Genomic DNA, 19,718 nt, shown 5'->3' with positions numbered 1-19,718 from the left:
CACAGGCTCATCCACAGTGATATGATAACAGGACTTAAAATAGCCCTTAAAAGAATAACAAGATTCTACATGTTAGCTGCTCTTAAGTGACTACCCTCAGGCAGATCAGGATTTTTAAATCTTTACCTTCATTCACTGAAGCAAGCCAGAGTCCACATTTGTATACACAGCCTGAGAGGTTCTCTTAAAATTATATCTGTAAACATGTATCCAATATAAAAACTATTTTTAATAAAAAGTTACATGAAACAGATTTCTGTGTTTTAATCACTAGTTTTTCCTCATGTCCACTAAGTGATAAAAATGTAACAAATGTAAAAGTAATACTGGTTTTCTCTGCAGGTTGAAGATTTGGAACTAAACTAATTTTGGTATCCCTTTTTTAAAAAGTTTATAACTGTACATTTAAGGAAGTAAAATGGAATTATAGGTTAAACCTCGAGTGGTCCATAACTAGAGAAAGGAGGTGCTTTTGGAATGACACAACACGGGAAATTTCTGAAAGAAAAGTCTCTCTTTACTACAGTCTCCAACTGATGATGGTTTCACCTAACAATTTTTTGACTTTATGATGGTGCAGAACCGATAAGCTTTTAGTACAAACCTTATTTCGAATTTTGAATTTCCATCTCTCCCTGGGCTAGTACAGACGGGATGATAGTCTCATGCTGCTGCAGTGAGCTGCGGCTCCATCAGCCACATCGCAAGGATGAACAGCCAGTACCGTAAAGTGTACTGTGTTGCCAGTGGTTTTTGATACTGTATTTTGTTTTCACACCTCTACAAAACACCCATCTGTGTCTCCTGCTTTTAATGGGAAGCAGAGGAAGGCAATTACTCTAGATGATACTTAAGATAACTGCCCAACTGTAGGCTAGTCTAAGTGTTCTGAGCACATGCAAGGTAGGCAGGGCTAAGCTATGATGTTCAGTAGTTAGGTATATTAGATGCATTTTCAATGGGGTTTATCAGGATGTAACCCCAGTGTAAGTAAAGGAGCATCTGTTTTCCGGTTATCTTAAGCAAACAGACTACAGAAAACCATCCAGAATCCTTTCACATGCAAAAGACCTACACTCAAGGCAGCATTCCCCTTAACAGGCTCAGCTGATTGTTCCTGTTATGTGTTTTAATAGCTTTTCTAGAAAGAGTATTTTTGACACCCCCCACCCATCCATTTTCCAAGTCCTGTTTGCTCCCGCCTCGAATGCAAAGTGCTGAACTCTATTTTACCACTGTCCAAGGTAACTCCTCTTACCACTGAATTACCTTACACCTGCTATACCCACACCTACTCTAATATCCCACTCGCCCACAGGATCCACACAGCAGCCACACATCTTGTTTTAAATGAACATTATGATCATGTAACTTCTCTGCTTTAAAACTTTTCAGTGACTTCCCAGTGCCGTAAAATTTAAAATCCTCCCATTGTCTATAAGAGCCTGCAAATCAGTTCCCCAACCTATCTCCAATTTCATGTTAACCCTCTCCCCTCATTTTATATATACTCCAACCATACCGATGACTCCTTAGTATGTGCTTTATTATTTCCTGCCACAGGATCTGACTGTTGGGGGGGCTTCCCCTTTCTCCCTGCAATTAGCCTTCCAATCAGCTTAAACATTGCTTTCTCAAGGAGGCATGGCCAGCCCTACTTACAACTGCACTTTTTCCGCCTAACATTTTGCTCTTTGGGCCTTCACTAGCCCTATAAAGGCAGAGACACTATGGATCTAGTTGACTACTGTATCTTTAATACTTAGCACAATGCTCAGCAGAAACAACAGGTAACCAAGTTCGAATGAATGAATCAGTTTTCTATACCTTCTCTCTCCAATAAATATTCAGAAATTTATCTTAAACTGGTCAGCATAAGTAGCTGCCTTTTCCTGAAAATGTTTAATAAAACAGTAATAATGAGTTTATATTTGCATTTACAAGCACAAGTATTTGAAACTAACAGGCTCAGTATAAGGATTAAATAATTTATTTTTAAGAAAATTTGATTTCTGCTAAATTGGTTTTAAATTTACTTATTAATAACTTCTTCTTTAAGTTTCTCTGCAAGCAATCTCCTCTTTAGTAATGTTTGCTTCTCCTCTGCTGTCATTTCTGGTTTCTCTGTCATTTCCTTAAAAAAACAGAAAAAGAAAAAATTGGCTACAGTATAAGATGGGTTCATTTGTCTGAAATTCCCAGCATACTGCTTTGAACAAAGAGCATTTTTAGTGAATAAATTTGTTTTAAAAGTCACACGTGGACTGAGTTCCCTAAATCTCCTCTTTGTGAAAATCTCTTCTTGAGGAAGCCTCTTAGAGGTGGTGGCTGGGATACTGATGCTGCTGTGTGATAAACTGTTTCAAAAGGCTCGGGTAAAACAGGTTGCTGACCCTGAAGCACTCAGAATAGGGCAAGTAAAGAAATAAAAGGTGTGACGACGCTGCCGTCATTGCTCCCTCACGAAATCCTCATTGCACAAGCACCTCACTTCCCGGAGCCTGGGCAGGCACCGCACTAGCCGAGGTCAGTATGAACGGGTCCGAGCAAGTTCCCCAGGAGGCTTTCTTCCAGGTACCCTGATCCTGAGCCGTCCACCTCCAGACTTACAAACGCTGACATCCCGCCATCAGCCTACCTCGGCCTCCCCGGCGGGCTTTCCCTTCTGCTCCGCATTTTGCATCTGCTTCGCCCTCAAATCCTTTCTCATGGACATCAACTTATCTCTCTTCTGCTTGAGGTAGTGCTCTCGTTGCCGGAGCTCTTCCGTTCCAAGTGTTGATAAATTCTGGGTCAAAAAAATACAGAACTATTTTCAAGTGAAGTCCATATAATAAGTGGCATAGACACCTGACTGAAAATTAGAAGTTTGAGTTCAAGATCATAACAAAAGCTAAGGATATGACTATTTACATTGCTTGCTCCTAGTACTTTGTCCTTTTGCTCATAGTTCTTAAAAAGTAATGTTTCTTTACTTACTGCTATTGGTCCTTCAGTGCTTGCAAGTTCAAAGCCAGGAATCTTCAGGCCTTTTTGTGGGAGGGAGGAAGTTTCAGGCAACACTTCCAGCTTTCTTGCCAAAGGTTGCACTGACGAATTAGCAAAATGCACTTTCACTTCTGGCAGTAATTAGGTAGAGATCAAGCAGAATATTATAATATTAAGTATTAGGCTAGGTTCATCAAAATGAGCTAGTATTAATACGTTTTTGCTCACATTCATTCAATCAACACACACTGACTCAGTGCTTACACTGTGGCGGGCACTGGGTGAGAACAATAAACATGGTCTTTGTCCTCAAGGACCTCAGTTTCTTACAAACAATGACATTTCAACAAATACCAAACTCCTGCTGTTTGCTCCTATAGCTACAAAAAGATATAATTCTTATCTAAAGATTAGAACTCCACTATAATGTAATACAAGGTTGCCACATAAGCCAAATAGTACTAAAATCTCCTACCAATAATGTAACTGGTTTCTGAACTTTTGCTTGCAGGTAAAAACTGTAAGTGAACCTGTATTTTCAGAATCATTAATGTAACACTATAATTTTTTGTAGCAGAAGAGTAAGTGCCAGTAATATCAATAATTTTTGTTTGTACTACATATTGCAGATAACCATGAACCTACAAAGCATTAAGAAAATGTAAAGATTTTAAAGTAAGTAGAACTTGGAAGCAGATATAACATGAACACTCAGCACTTTCCAGTTATTTGGTGACTGTGCCATGAGACAGGATTATATGCTAATTGCTTTTCTGGGCCACTTTCTGTTATAAGGTGATACTTTTTTTATTTTTTTTTATTGATTTTAGAGAAAGACAGAAAGCGAGAGAGACAGAGAAACATCATTTGTTGTTCCACTTATTTATGCATTCATTGGTTGATTCTGGCATGTGTCCTTTTTTTTTCTTTTTTAAAATATATCTTTATTGATTTCAGAGAGAGGAAAGGAGAGGGAGAGGGAGAGAGAGAGAGAGAAATATCAATGATAAGAGAGTCATTGATCAAGCCCACAACCTGGGCATGAGAGTCATTGATCAAGCCCACAACCTGGGCATGTGCCCTGACCGGGAATCGAACCCCGATCGCCTGGATCCTAGGTCGACGCTCAACCACTGAGCCATGCCTGACCAGGCCTGGCATGTGTCCTTACCAGGGATCAACCCACAACCTTGGCACACTGGAATGACACTCTAACCAACTGGGCTACTCATCCAAGGCAAGGTGATTTTTTTAAGAGAACACATTTTCAGTGTAAGTACATGGACTATAAAAGATAGCGGAATGAGCCCAGCAGGGCGTGGCTCAGTGGCTGAGCGTCGACCTGGGATGCAGGCGATCAGGGTTCGATTCCCGGTCAGGGCACATGCCCGGGTTGCGGGCTTGATCCCCAGTCAGGGGCATGCAGGAGGCAGCTGATCAATGATTCTCTCATCATTGATGTTTCTATCTCTCTCTCTCCCTCTCCTTTCCTCTCTCTGAAATCAATAAAAGATATATTTAAAAAAAAAAAAAGCAGAATGAGATAAACAAAGATTCACATAAAAATGAACCCAGGAACTAAAAGCATAATGGGAGAACATGATATACATGTCTCCAAATGATTAAAAATCTTGCCAGCATAGTAAAACCAGAAACAGAACTTTATATGAGCAAGAAGCTTGCCAAAGGACCAGTGCTCTAGCATGAGGTGAGTGGGCTAACTACAGTGCCAGGGAGGTTGGAAGAAGAAAAGCTCTTCAGACTTGGGCAATACGGGAAGTCTCCAGGGAAGAGAGGAGCCTGGAGCTAACACTCCAACCAACCTAAACAGAGAGCTACAGAACTATCTTCAACAGAAATAAAGATGAGCTTAAACAAGTTGGTCATAGTATGTAGACACCATCAAACATGCTGTTCTTACTGAGGGTGACCTTAAGCAGAGGTAGGCTTAGCTCCCAGTATGGAACCACAGAGCTGGAGAAGGGACAGCTCAATTCATTTCTAAGGTGGAGGATTCCAGGCACATAAGCCTTTATGTTAAATTCATGTATTTGCTCTGGATAGTTGTTGCCTTGAGTTAGTTGGTTATGAACATCTTTTATTTCTAACTCAGACCTAGAGAGGAAAGTACCTGAGATCAAAATACTTAGCTTCTCTGAATTCTAGGAATGGAGAATCAGAAAGCCAGCAAGTTTAAAGAAAGATCGTCTCATCTCTGGCAACTGTGTGAATCTGAGAACAGATACTACCCATTTCTACCAGGGAAAAAAGAGCAAAGGGCTGATTCCTCCTAAATTGGGCTTTCACAATTGGGCTGCCTATAAAATCAGAAATACTCATTTTTTTAAAAAATAGAACATTTTTGAAAATTAAAATCATTAGTTTTGAAATTATCTGCTATTTTGTGCCACTAATCTGCATAACTGAGTTAAGTATGGATTGAGATTAAGTTTTCTATAGCTTCACTTAATAGATAAGGAACTAGGCAAAGCAAGTTTATTCAAATTATGTCGGACACAAGATTTAAACAGTAATATGTGTGGGTCTGTATAAAACAGAAAGTTAAATTTGGGCCAGCAAATTAAAAAAAAGCTCAGACAAATCTAAAGCAGGTGCTTTTCATAGGTGGAATTCAAATGAGGTTATTCTACTCAGAATCTGCAGAATTTGAAAAAAAGAAAAAGAAAAGGTTACATTTGCTAGGAAGAAGGAAGCAAGGAAACTTCATAAACCTGCTCCTGTTTCATATGCCCCATTATTTGATCAGTTTAAGAATATAGTGCCTTAAAATCAATGGGTAAACATCAAACCTATCTTATCTCAATTATAAAAGTTCTTCTAAACTTAAGTGTAGAAGAAAACAAGATCTGAAATGAGAAGACCTAGGTAAGTCACAGTTTCTCCACTTAATAGTTTAGTGATTTTGGACAAGTCATTCACTTTCCCTGAATTTCTTGTTAAAAAAAAAAAAAAAGAAAGATCATAATATCTAACTGACAGACCATAATATCTAACAGACTTATTTTGTTTGTTTTTAACTGAGAAAAGGATATTTCTTTAAAACCATAGAAATCCATGATAAAATGAACTGAATTCATGATCATAATTCAATTTCTATTTCAGAATTATTGGTTTTCATATAAAGGAAATCAGAATATATTGAAAGCGATTTTGCTGCATATTTAACAATTTCATCTGCTAACATTTCCCACAAGGATTCTCACTGATTTTGCTTTCAACAATAGTTTCTGACTAAATATCTGGACAAATTAGTTCCTTCTTATTTTTTAGATGTGCTTTCATTCACTGGGAAAATAATATTATCATTCCAAGTTCAGCTTCTTACTGACCATATAATTGTGGTCAAGGGTGAAAATACCAAATGTTATGTGAATACATCTTGGATGCTACAGCTGTGGTACCAAAGGCTGGTGTGGCTCCCTCACTGTCCTGGGTTCCAGGCTTCACTTAGAAATTTGGAGACTACATTGTTTCTGTCAGCTGGGTTTTTCCTACCTGCAACTTCTTTAGCTAAATTCACAAAGAACTTTAATATCAATGGCCATTCAATGCTCCGCTCCCTCCCAGGGTTTTTGAAGGTTAAGTATGTCAGAGAAAGTTAAACACATTTTACAATGTTTATATATTCATATTATTAGAGAAAGTTTAGTAACACTTCAAGCTTACCTAAGGGCGGGTGTGTAACATGTTCACCATCCCCTTGGGAATTATTCATTTTTGCAGTTTCATTAGCATGCACTGGGGGCTCTTCTGTTTTAGCCTCTGATAACTTCAGGAATCCATAATACAATTAAAAAAGACATTTTAGATTAATTTTGACTAATTCACTACTTAAGAGATCTAAAAACATTAGTTTTAAAAAAATTACTGTTCTATTTTTCCAGTTTTTAAGATGTTTACATTAATGTTTATCTTCCACTTTCTGAAGTACACAAACACTCTCATTTCAAATCATGTGGTGTTAAGATTAAAAAACTAGTACGATTAGGACTTTGGACTTAGCAAGAAGTGGATTCAAACTCAGGCTTTACTTTACTATTCATGTGACCTTGAGCAAGACACCAAGAAATACTCTAAGAAAAATAAAACCACTGAATTATAAGATGCATTTCTACTTAAGATAACCTGTATAACTCTACTATGATGTACCTGAAGAAGTCACAAATTGGTTTATTTCCATTTCTAAAATGGGATAGCATATTTAAACCAAGAAATCATTTAAATCTTGGAAAGAACTAAGTAAACTGATCATTTATTTTTCCTTAAAAACAGAGGACAATCCAATCACATGCAGCTTATTAGGTAACTCACGGATATCTAAATCATAAGCCCCTACATGCTTGGTGATGGATACATAAAGATTCATTATTATCATCAGCTCTACTTCTATGTGTTTAAAATTTTCCATAACAAAAAGTCTTAAAAAAACCAATGCGCCTAAAAAAGTAATATTATTCAAGAAGCCTAACAGACTGCTTATAAATCAGAGTAAATACTAGTATCTTCTGATAGCAGTTTTGAAATGGTTTCTGTTGTATACCCTTACATTTTAAAAAGTATTAATATCTATGAATTTTACCTTCATCTACTAAAAGGAGATTTACCTCAAAGCTACATACACCACCTTTTAAAGCTAAAACATCTTTCGTCTGCTCTTCATCGGGGGCCTCAGAGTAAAACAGGTTTTTCCAAGACAGTGAGTGATACAAGTACACACTATAGTGATTGAAGGAAAAAGGGAAATAACTTGCAAGTGATTGAGAGAGTTTATATTAGATTCCCTTTCCCTTCAGGGAGATGTGGGAAGGGAGAAGAGGGGGGAAAAATATGTATTATCTTCCCTCACCTCAGCCAGATACATGCCTAATTTATCCTTAGGAAAGATTAGGCACTTTATGGAACTAGCTCCTAACACAGTAGGCCAGGAAATGCGACCCTGACTCTGCTTCAGGCCGACAGTCACATTAACGCTGCAGACCACCCTCAGTAGTAACTGCACTTGCTGTTTCAAACAGTAAAGAAATCAAGGAGATTGGGAAAGGAAAATATTTTTCTTACTCTTATTTTATTCATAAAAGGGGAATTTTTAAAAGGATTACCCCCAAATATAAATGGTATTACAGTTTTTTGGAGTTAATAATCTCATTCTTTATTGGAAATGTAAAGGTAGGTTGCTGGATGGATTATAAAGTGAATAAAATTATAAAGTTAAATATAAATGCTTAGAATTGCCAAGATAATATGAATGCTCTGAGGAATTGTGCAGTTCCGTAAGCCTAGATTTTAACAACAAAACCTGGGGGCAACGACAATGAAACACGGGCTATCCTAGAATGCTCCGCGGGCACCTGCTGTTTCCTCTTCCTCTCTTCCTCCTGGTCATACTCCTCTTTTGATTTTCTGAAATATATAAAGTAAGGTAGAAAAGGAAGTGTTCTTTTTTGGTTAAAGAAAAAAATATGCAACAAGTAACTTGCTACCCTAATCTTACAGTATGTGCATGGAATTTTGGAAACAAAGATGAAAATAATCAGGCTTCGCTTAAATCCGCTTACCATTCACTGAGAAAGACAGACACAGGCATGCACAGCACAACAGAGTTAGTAATATAAACACAGGTGCTCCCACTCCTTCTGGAAATGTGAAGAACCCCTCCTAAGCAAAGATCGGCAGTTTTGAAACCCTAAACCCAAGTTTGAATGGCAAAACCCATTAATATAGACTTTGACCCCCTCCTTTAGTTACAGCCCTTCTGATAAAACCACCAACCAATTAACAGAAGCAACCAGTGTAAGTCAAAACTTTACCAGTCTTCTAAACCTGTCACCAAATATCCTTACCTCTTCAACACTGTAAACTCAAAGCTTTCTGTGCTGTCTTGGCTCCCATTTGTCCCTGCCATGGAATGTAGGATCTGGCAGGAAAAGGCTCGGTTCACTTGCACACCTGCCTCCCTCCCCACAACACTCAAATCCCCTCAAGTTAAGCAGTGAATCCTAGAGCTCCTTACCACCAACCAGCCTATCCTCCCTTCTGCTTTGGAGTTGGGGACAAAGGGAGTAAGTGGAGGGACAACAGATGCTAGATTTGTGGTTACAGCTAGAGGCCAAGGCCCCATTCTACAGGTGACACAGTGGCTGCAGGTATCCTTTTGCCCTAAACCTATACATTCTCACAGGAGATTTAAAAAGTAGGTGCTGCAATTGCCCCTCCCTTCCAAAACTCCCATAGGCGTCTGGGACAACAGGCCCAAGGGGAAAAAGTTGCCCCTTTAGTGGGCTACACATTCCATGTCAGGCATTTGGCTGAGAATCATGTAACTGAGGCAAAAAGGAGACGGAAAAGACAGTTGTCTGGGATAGGCACCTCCCCCTGCCCTCTTCCCCTTGCGGGTTACCTGCCACCCAGTCAGCTATTTGGTCTGTGGAGTCTGGATGCCCAGCCTCCTACTGTGAGACACATGGCTTGAGCCACCTCTAATACTGAGATCCAGAAGCCATGGAGTTTCAGCTCAGACCACTACACCCCCTTCCAGGCCTGGATCTAATGCATCTTATTTCGGTTTAGCTTCCTATTCCCACCATGGGAGTGGAAGAAGACACTCCCTTTTGCGTTGATCTGGTATGAGTCATCTGAAAATAATCTCTTCTGTCATTAAGAAATGTAGCACATACATAGTTATAAACAAATAAAATGATAAATCATTTTCATGGTCTTCAGCAGAAAATTTAGATATTTTACTAGTTCATAATATTTTGGAGGTAAAAAGCATATATACAAGTCATATTACATAATTCTAATGATTCATTCAAAAAATAATTAAAGAAGGATACCTAAGAACTTCCCTCAGGATTTTCATCTCTTCCTGTTCAAGATCACTGACCACATCAGAACCATCTGTTAAGCAGTCAGGTAACACACCTGTTCAAAGCCAAAGACCACATGGAAGAATATCAGCTCAACTGAAAATACTTATTTCTTACTATCTTGGTTCAAGAAGTGCAAATTAAGTAATATCTGTCACTTTAAAAAGCAGTCTAAGCTATTAGTTTTCTTAACTATGGTCTTTTCTACTTTTTGTTGTTTTAAGGAATCAGCACCCCCCCCAAAAAAAACAAAACACAATTTTGCCTAGAAATGTCTCTTATTTGTATTGTCTATTAAAAACAACAATTATATATGGCAATAAAAGTTAACTTAAGCTATTACCTTCCATAATCATAACTATTAGAGGGTATAGCACTGAACTCAATAAGCTCCTACTAATGAAACTATGCTCTCAAAAGTATCCCTTAAATGGGAAAAGAGTTTACAAATAAAATATAAAATACTTTGTTAATTGAAATAGCACATTGATAGTCTTCATTTATACAACAAATCTACTGAAAGGGGCCGTGCTTACAACATGCAAAAAAACCTGGTGCTAAGCACTTAGGGGAAATATAAATATGGATAAAACAATCTCTGCCTTGGAAGCTTCTATGCAGATATTGGACTAATAACTAACTATAAACCAGGGCAGTACCAACTTCAGCCCAAAGCAAATAATAATTCATGGCAAGTAATTTTAAGTATTAATTTAATTTACTTTATTACCTATATCTTCCTTATAAGCAGGTAAACTGGTAATAAGTATTCTGTTCATATCTATAATTATAGCCTCATGACATTAGCAGCATGTCTCAAATTTTTACCTTCTATTTCTTTATCCACATAATAAAAATGGGATTTTGGATATGCTCTAAATTAAAGCAGCTTTATTATTCTAATCACCTTGATGTTTAAGTGCATTTTTAATTAAAATTTTTATTTTGAGATAATTGCAGTTTCACACCCAATTGCAATAATAATACAGAGTGATACTATGTACTCATTACCCAGTTTCTCCTAATGGTAACATCTTGCAAAACTATAGTATAGTATCACAACCAGAAAACTACATCTATACAACCCATTAATCTTAAGTGCATTTTTGCTAAGTCAAAAGAGATACAATTAGTATTCTCATAAAAAACTTTGTAAGGAAAATGAAGGTACAAAGGAAAGAATAATGTAACAGTAAGCAATTCCTCAAAATCATCAAAATAACACTCTGATTTGCATTTCCTCCAAATTCTTTGATAAGGTACAACAAAGAATCCAGAGAGCTTTTGAATTTTTCTCACCACAAAGACAGTTTTCAAATGGTCTACAGTTTTGAGTACAATCAACATTGCTCTAAGGTCCTTGGCCCTGGATCTAAGTTAAACAACATTCTTAAATACATGTATTACAAATTCTGTGGCAGAAACTTAAATCAAATTCTGGTCTGCTTCTGAGATGCCAAACACACAATGATGAGGAAGTTTACACTCTTGATCTCTTAAGTCAGCCATAGACTTTCAAACTTGGAATAAATTTATATAAGGCAGTTACATATACCATGTTAGAATCAGAATAGTCAAAACTGCAAAAAAAATGTATTTAGCACTTAGATTTCTAAATTCAACATTTTACCATTTCTCTCTTGAATTACGCGAATGGCTTGCAGCTGCATTTCAATGTTTTTCTGGACCATCATTGCTTTAAAGATAGTAAAATCCTCTGCGGCCAACACAGGTTGCAAAATGGCCTGTGGGAAGAAATCTGTAGGTTAAATGAAGACTCAAGTTTTAAAACTAGTACGTGATTATCCATTTTATTGCACTCCTTAGATAATGTTTTCCTCAACATCAAGGAAAGACCTTCTACCAACACAAAGATTATAACTCACTGAAGGCTCAGATGATGTTAGAAATACATTATTTTTTAATTTAAAAACTTAAATTTTTTACTTAAAAAAACAGTATCTGAGTTTGTTTTTCAGCCTGAATAATCTATTTGGCTATATTCTGTCACTTGAAATTTACTGCTTAATGATAAATCATTAACTACAAAATTATCCCTTAATTAATAAAAGTACCCAATTAAATAAAAGTAAATGCCAAAACATGGAGTCTGGAAAATAAGTGTAATGAGGTATTAGTAATGTGAAAACACAATTGTAGTTGTCCTATATGCAGAAAGTTTCATGGGAGAGGTAAAGTTAGAAATTAAGATGTAAAATCATTTTCTGGATAAAACTGAAGTGTAACAAATTAGAAAAAATGAAGGTGTCTACCCTAGAATACCCAAATTGACATTTCTGTAACTATAGAGAACTATTGCCATATCAAAGAGCAAACTAATTCCTGAGATAACCAATAAGTAGAATAAAATTTGAAATGTGTGAAAACCCAAAAGAAAACACTCTGTCCCATCTTACCCATTTTACTAAAATCTTATTTCAGGCTTTACATGACATTAATGGAACAGCTGATCACATAAAACCGTGGAGAGGCCATGACGGGTGTGCAGTTATTGCTCACCAGGTAGGAGGCAGCAATAATGTCAGAGACACCTTAACAAAAGCTCTAAGCAAAGAGGAAGGACCCTTCCAGCAGCAACCAGCTCACATCCTAGACACCTGCAGACAGCAAAGTAAAGTGCGAATGCAGCTCTCTGTGACATTTATAAGGAGTCGACCGTAGGAAAAAAAGTTTCTTTTCCCTTAAATCCATATATACTGTTCAAAAGGCCCAGGGCAGAGATGGCAAATAGACTTCATCTGTGTTTGACTGAAAGTTGCAACTTAGAGCTCAGTATTAAAATAATTGTGGGCAGCCCTAGCCAGTTTGGCTCAGTGGTTAGAGCGTGGCCCACAGACTTAAGGGTCCTGGGTTCGATCCCAGCCAAGGGCACATAGCCCAGTCGGGGTGCGTGCGAGAGGCAACCAATTGATGTCTCTCTCACATCGATGTTTCTCTTTCTCCATTCCACTCTCTCTGGAAAGCACTGGGGAAAAATATCCTCGAGGGAGGATTAAAAAAAAAAGATTATATGATTGCTGCAAAGCAATATGTAACATGCTTTGAGCTGTTTTTCTGGTAACGGTGACAGCATTGGTTGGCTCAGTCATGTTGCTATTCAGTATTTGGTGCTAAGAGTTTGCTCCAAAAGAGAATAAAGCTAACTAGTCCACACAGGGATTGAACCCATGACCCTGGCCTGATTAGCACAGTGCTAATCAACCACCAAAATAGCTACTGATAATTAAGAGGTGCTTCCATTTATAGACCACCTTATGTATGTCAGGTATTGTGCTAAATGCTTTATGAACATTATCTCTTAAAATTCACAAAAACCTTTCAAAGCAGATACTATCCGTATTTTATAGGTGTGGAAATTTAGAATCTGAATGCGTAAGAAAGAAAAACTGTAAAACAACTTTTGTCCGAAGTCTTACAGCTAGTAAACGAAAGATCTATGACTCAAATCCACGTCTGTCTGTGTCAAAAGACTTGCTTCCTGGTACCCATCAGCTCCAAATAAATCAAAAGGTGTGTATAACAGAACAAAAGAGAAATGTGTGTTACTCTTGATCTGAAAACAATATTTTAAAATTCTGGACATCTTCATTCACAAATAATTTCAAGTTATCCTGACAACAAAAACAACAGATGGATGTGTCAAATATTACTGTGAACATCTTTATTCACAAAGTAATTCAGACTCATTCACGATGACCTAATTAAGAGGCTGACAAATATTACCAAAGCAGAAAATATTCCTGAAAAACAAGGAAAATAAAAACAAATACCAATGTCTTAAAAGAAATTTAAATACTACTCAGTAATTTTCAATCAAATTCTTCCTATTCCACTAAAAAGGACAATAATATCTATTATTATTCCTTAAACTAAAACTCTGGTGCATATAGAATAAAAGCTGTTGGTGAACTGTAAAACAGCTTTTGTTTTGTAGAATTATTAACTAACAAAATCATGTTTTTTTACATTAGTGTGGGCATATCAATAGCATTTAATATTTCTTTAAATATCATGTTATATTAAAGGTTTTCTATCTCTAGAATTAGAGGTGATCATTCAGTGAGCAAAAGTTGTGCAAAAGAGAACTGTAGCAGGAAGTGCTGGATTAAACAGTAGTCAAAGCAAGGTCTTCTAAGCCACAATAAAAAGGTAATTTAAGTTAACAATAATTTATTAAGAACTACCTACTAGGAACTAAGTTCTCATCTCTGAGCTAGATGCTGGGAATGAAAAGATACTGAAAATAGCACAAAGGACTTAAAATCTAGTAAGGCAAAGAGACTTGAAAGAACCTATAAAACAAGACAGAGTACCAAAAACATAAGTGCCCAGTGAGGCACAGTGAGCACTAGTCAGACCAGACGGAGCAGGAAAGCTGCCTTAAGAAGTAACATTTAAGCCAGTGATCTATTATAGTTCTGAGTTCAGAAAGTTTTTTTTTAATTGCATCAGTTCATTAATGCCTCAAATTATCATTTCTCACAGCAGTTATAAAAAAGAAGTCGTATGTGATGAATAAGTACAATGTCAAGAATATTATACTTTCATAATCAAAGACAGCAAACTTAAGTGAAACCCTTATTTTTATCATTTTGTCAAAACTGTGTGATGGAATAGCATGAGAGCAAAAACCTGTGATGTGCGGGTCTTTGCAAGAGGAGAAGTGCATGCTTCTCGAAACTGATCTTCATTAATTCCAATTTCTTTGAGGTAACCTTCTAACAGCTTTTCAACCTAAAAAGGGAAAGTTTAACTTTTATAACTTACACAAAAAATTCAAAGTGACAGTTTCATGTTAAGTATAAGTTGTAAAAAGTACAATCAAATGCTTATTTGCAATTATTAATCTACATAAAATTATATTACATAGCAGTAACAATGTCTTTCATTGAAAAAACAAACAACAAAAAGTCAGAGAATCAAATGAAATTTTATTTCCTCTACTAGAAATAACTGAAGTCGGGATTATGAAGTTTGATGAGATACAACTCTTCTGCTAACCAGAGTCATTTTTAAAAATCACAAGACAACCCTGACTAAATTAATAGTCAGCAAAAGAAGAATAAAATTTAAAAATGAGATGCAAGATCCCTTAACCTAGTCATCCTAAACCAATCCTTAAATTCTAGAGTAGAAGACATAAGAAGTCACAAGGATGAGATGCTGAGAGAACCCTTGGAGCCTGATGTAAGTGGTAGTACTATTAGGGTAGATGGAATTTTTTGTTAATTAAAGAATTTTGATGGACAAATCCATTTTTTAATTTAGAACAGCTAAAATTATTCTAATTACCTTCAAAAATCAGTGGGGGAAAAAATACTCACTAGTTCTTTGTATTCCTGATGAATCTCTGTATAGGTCAATTTGCTTTCTTCTTCATCATCAAAAACTAATTCAAAAGAAAAATATTGCATAAAAAATAAATCATTTCATTAATGCTAGTATAAAAGTCTGTTCCTTATAGCTTACAAATAGGTACTTATATATATACTTACAAGCATATACTTACACATGCATACTATACAGGGGTGAGCAAAAGTAGGTTTACAGTTGTGAGTATATGAAACAGAGAGTTTATTCTTGTATTGTTATTTATTGTATTACTGTATTTTCCTTATGAACTATAAACCTACTTTTGCCCACCCTGTATATATAGTGTTAATTGTAAACAAGTTATTTTTCTTACTTAAAATCTACTTCATATGTAAGATAAACACTAATTTCCTACTTTTCAATCAATAATATAAATAATTTCTTTATAAACTTTTAATGGAATATTATTGTTAATAATTTTTAAACATTAATTCCTTTCACAATAGGCTCCAGATTTTAGAGTACTGGACCTTTGCTGATGAAAATTTTACTGAAAGTGACTAGGCCATTTTTGTTACATATAAATCAATAGTGAAGTTAAAAATAAATAAAACTAAAACAAATATTTAACTGAATGATCATATGTGTGAAACAATGTAGATTAGAAAGATATACTATAGTCCCTCAGGAAGCTAACAATCTAATTAGGGAAACAGGACAAATTCAAGAATTGTAAACAATTAACTTTTTAAAACCCACCCACCCCCCATCTTTCAAAACTGCAAAACTAACTTCTGTAATTTTTAATTTAAAACTCTTGAATGACTATTCTTTGCCCAGAGAATAAATACAAAATCCTTAGAAGGCCAGACAAAAGCCTCCAGGACTGGATCCCAAGTCTCATCACCCACCACTCCAACACCCAATCTTTGCACTCCTTACAATTACTTGGAATACCACCAAATACAATAGACACGGTGCTTCAAAACCCCATGCCTTTACTCAAGCCAGTCCTGGATCTTTTCACCTTTACCTGGCCCCCTTGTCCCAACCATTCTTCAAGACATTGTAAGTGGCACATTCTTCGTGACCTGCTACCCACTCCCAGCTCCCAGGCTGGTTAGGTACCTTCCTAATAGCATTTTGAACCCTTATAATAAAGCACCAAGTGCCTACATTTATTAGAACACCTGCTATTTTTTCATTTTTTTAAAAATATGTCTTTATTGATTTCATGGAGAGGAAGGGAGAGATAGAGAGAGACAGAAACATCAGTGATGAGAGAGTCATTGATTGGCTGCCTCCTGCATGCCCCTGACTGGGGATCGAGCCCACAAGGGGATGTGCCCTGACCGGGAATCAAACCTCAGCCTCCGGAGGTCGGTGCTCAACCGCTGAGCAACGCCAGCCAGACTATAACACCTGCCATTCTATATTTAAATTCTATTTATCTGCCTGTTTTCCCTACTAAATTATAAACTTCTCAAGCACAAGGATTTTGTTTTATTCATCTTTCTATCCCCAGCTTCCGGCCCAAGGACGCTCAATAAATGTTTGTTGAAATAAATGCTGATATCACAAAGTTGTACGAAACTAATCTTTAAAATATCTGAGGTGAAGAAAAGCACACTGACAACCCAAAGTCAGGGAAGTATAATGACTGTTATTTCAAGAGTCACTGGAATGTTAATTCTGAAACCAAATCACTACATTACATGTTTATAAAGCTGAGAATTACTGTTTCTTGTAAAATCACACAACTGTATGCATTATTACTGAGATGCAGCCAGTTTAAACATAAGGATAACAAGGAAGAACAATGCTTGAATTTTTTTTTCATTTCAGCATTTAGTCTCAGTAGTGTAAATGGAATCAAAAGATGACAAAATTTCCTTTTTCACCTAAACAAGGTCAGAATTCCACATGCTTCACCAGCCTCATAATAGCATTTTAAATTCTTTAAAAGAGCACAAATACAAGTTATTTTTAATTTTTTTTAAAAATCACCTGTAAAAACAATATATAATAAATACTATTTGAATTTTGATTATGGCAATGAGAATGTCATGAAAAGACTCAGTGGTCAAACTAAACTTCTTCTCTACCATATTCATGGAATATTAGGATTGAAAGGATTCTTAAAAGGTCATCTAGGGCCCTATCGCCCTAGCCTGTTTGGCGCAGTGGTTAGTGTCCGCCCGAGGGTCCCGGGTTCGATTCCGGCCAAGGGCACATACGCTCCCTCCCCCCCCCCAATCAGGGCGCCTGCGGGAGGCAACCAATTGATGTCTCTCTCACATCAATGTTTCCCTGTTTCTGTTTCTCTCCCCTCCCCTCTCTCTCTCTCTCTCTCTCTTTCTCTCTCTCTCTCCCACTCTCTCTGAAAAGCAATGGAAAAAAATATCCTCGGGTGAGAATTTAAAAAAAAAAAGGTCATCCAGGATAAAAAAAAACATTTGACAGCTGAGTTCCCCCTCGATAACATTTCCACTAACGTGCTGTCAGGTCCATTCGAACACTGCTAGAGCCTGGGGAGCTCGTTTCCTCCAGGGGCAGGCTCCCCTACCCGGGACGCACTGTGTCAGATTCGCCGCCTTCAAAGAAATGTCTCCCTGTCGCTCGTACCCACCGACTCCAGCTCCGTCCCCCTGAACCGTAGGAAACAGTCTAATCCCTCCAACATAAGCCCGAACTTCCCAAGATCAAGGGACATTACTGCTCTCAAAGTCTCGCCCAGCTAAGCCAGCAGCAAACCAGGGGGGCGTTCATTCGTACGACGGGGTTCTGGCTCCTAATGGGCTCCAATTGGTCTCCAAAGGCTGAACGCACCACTCTCCAGGGAGAACCGGTCGGAACCAGGCGGCGGGAACATGACGCCACGTTCACGCACCTCACCTGCCAGGAGGCGCCCGACCACCACCACCCGTTTCAGGCTCAACGAAGGGAATGCGGGCCGCCGGGGCCGCGGGCTCCTGGCCCGCAGGGTCCGCACGCCCCTCGCTGAGGTCAACTGCTGGGGTCCGGCGGACTCAGAGGCAAACCGACGCCGCTCCGGAGCCTCAAGCCGCCGGGGAGGCTGCTGAAGGAGCCGCCCCCACAGCCACCGCCCGGCGCGGACACGTGCAGGACCCGGGGAGACACCAAACACGGGAGTCAAGTCTAATGTTTTTCGGACGGGAGCTTGGGCCCAGAGGGAGGGGAGTCGCGGCCATGCCATTTTCAGTTCCGTCCAACACTGGCGCGGCGACGGCAAAACCTCCTACAAACCCAGCTCTAAGCCCGGCGGACAGAGGTGGAGGCCGGGAGGGGGAGATGGTTTGGGGGCACCACCTCCCTGCCGACTGCTGCTGTGAGAGAGGCGAGCAAGGACGGTCAGTCCGGGCTCTAGTTCTTACCTTCGCATTTCTGTTCCACAAAATCCAAGATGGGGATGGACCAGTCCGGGCCTCGCAGGAATCCCGCGATGCTCTCCACCACCCATTCCACCTCGTCCTCTTCTTCCGCAGCCATCCCGACCGGCGGAGCGCCGCGGAGCCTCGGGCCAGACCCCCAGAGCCAGCTGAGGCCTTGGGCCGCGGGGAGGCGGGAGCGAATCGGCCTAGAGCTGCCGCAGCAGTCGCCCCGCCACCTGGAGCAAACCCACAAACGAGTCAACGTAAAACGGTCGCTATAGCAACAGCCGCGGCGCTCTGGGGAGCCGCCCGGAAGTGAAGCCAGCTTCCCCGGAGCCTGCGCATTTTAGCGAGAGGCATTTGAAGAACGTTTCCTATTGGCTGGAAAAGAACAGTATCAAAAGATAGCCTCCCGCCCATTGGTCCGGAGTAGCTGCGGAGAGTAGAAGTGCAGCCATTGGGTGGAGGTCCTAGCGCGCCGCCGGACGTTCCCTCTCCAGAGGAGTGCGTGGGAGCCCAGCCTCGGGAAAGGCGTTGGGAGGTCCCAGCAGAGACCCGACCTCCGGCTCAAGGGGCTGCAAAGGCTTTGAACCCAACTAAGTGCCAACTTTTTGCAAACGTGCAGGCCCAGGTGTGTCTGTAATTAAAGGGTTGTTTGAAAATACAAAGCCCAGCAAAATAGCTCTGTAAGGCTTGCTGATTGGCTCTGCAGTCTTTGCCTCTGGTCTTTTTTTCATGCGTAGATAGGGAAAGAAACTAGAATTAGGAGCTTTTCAAGAGTAAAATCAAAGTTGTTATTCATTTAAGTAAGTGTTTAAGTAACTGAATCTTAGGTCAAATAACATTGTGGACAAGAAGGGGCCACATGCTAAACTTGACAAGCTCAGGGAAGGCCTGCATGGCGGCCTTGCAAACTCCAAAGACCTGAAGTAACCACAAGGATGGTCTGAAATTAAACCTTTTTTAACTCAAAGCAGTCTATGGTAAGTAGTCAAGTCCTAAGGCCGCATTTTTCCCTAACAAAGGTTAATTTTCACCTTAACTAAGCCTGTTGATTGTCTTTTTGCATCTGTAATAACATATCCTTGGAATGTCAAATTTTCCTTCCCCACCCCCC

General features: G+C 38.8%; 1 protein-coding gene across 2 annotated transcripts; it reads right to left on the bottom strand.

Annotated features, from left to right (window-relative positions):
• Positions 1-1,974: 1,974 nt before the first annotated feature.
• On the bottom strand, positions 1,975-18,917 carry CFAP36 (cilia and flagella associated protein 36). Of its 2 annotated transcripts, none has more exons than XM_081156085.1 (10): positions 18,605-18,917; positions 15,221-15,285; positions 14,529-14,630; positions 11,506-11,620; positions 9,843-9,930; positions 8,358-8,409; positions 6,676-6,778; positions 2,980-3,119; positions 2,639-2,788; positions 1,975-2,134 (listed from the first exon to the last, which is right to left on the bottom strand). In XM_081156085.1, the coding sequence occupies exons 1-10, from the start codon at positions 18,717-18,719 to the stop codon at positions 2,033-2,035; spliced, it is 1,032 nt and encodes a 343-aa protein (XP_081012211.1). In that variant the 5' UTR covers positions 18,720-18,917; the 3' UTR covers positions 1,975-2,032. The 2 variants fall into 2 exon arrangements, with proteins under 2 accessions (XP_081012211.1, XP_081012210.1); XM_081156084.1 differs by having other exon boundaries at positions 2,980-3,089; positions 18,605-18,884.
• Positions 18,918-19,718: the final 801 nt, after the last annotated feature.

Source organism: Miniopterus schreibersii (assembly GCF_964146895.1).
Source record: "Miniopterus schreibersii genome assembly, chromosome: 13".
NCBI lineage: Eukaryota > Metazoa > Chordata > Mammalia > Chiroptera > Miniopteridae > Miniopterus > Miniopterus schreibersii.
This window is presented reverse-complemented; position numbering and strand designations above follow the sequence as displayed.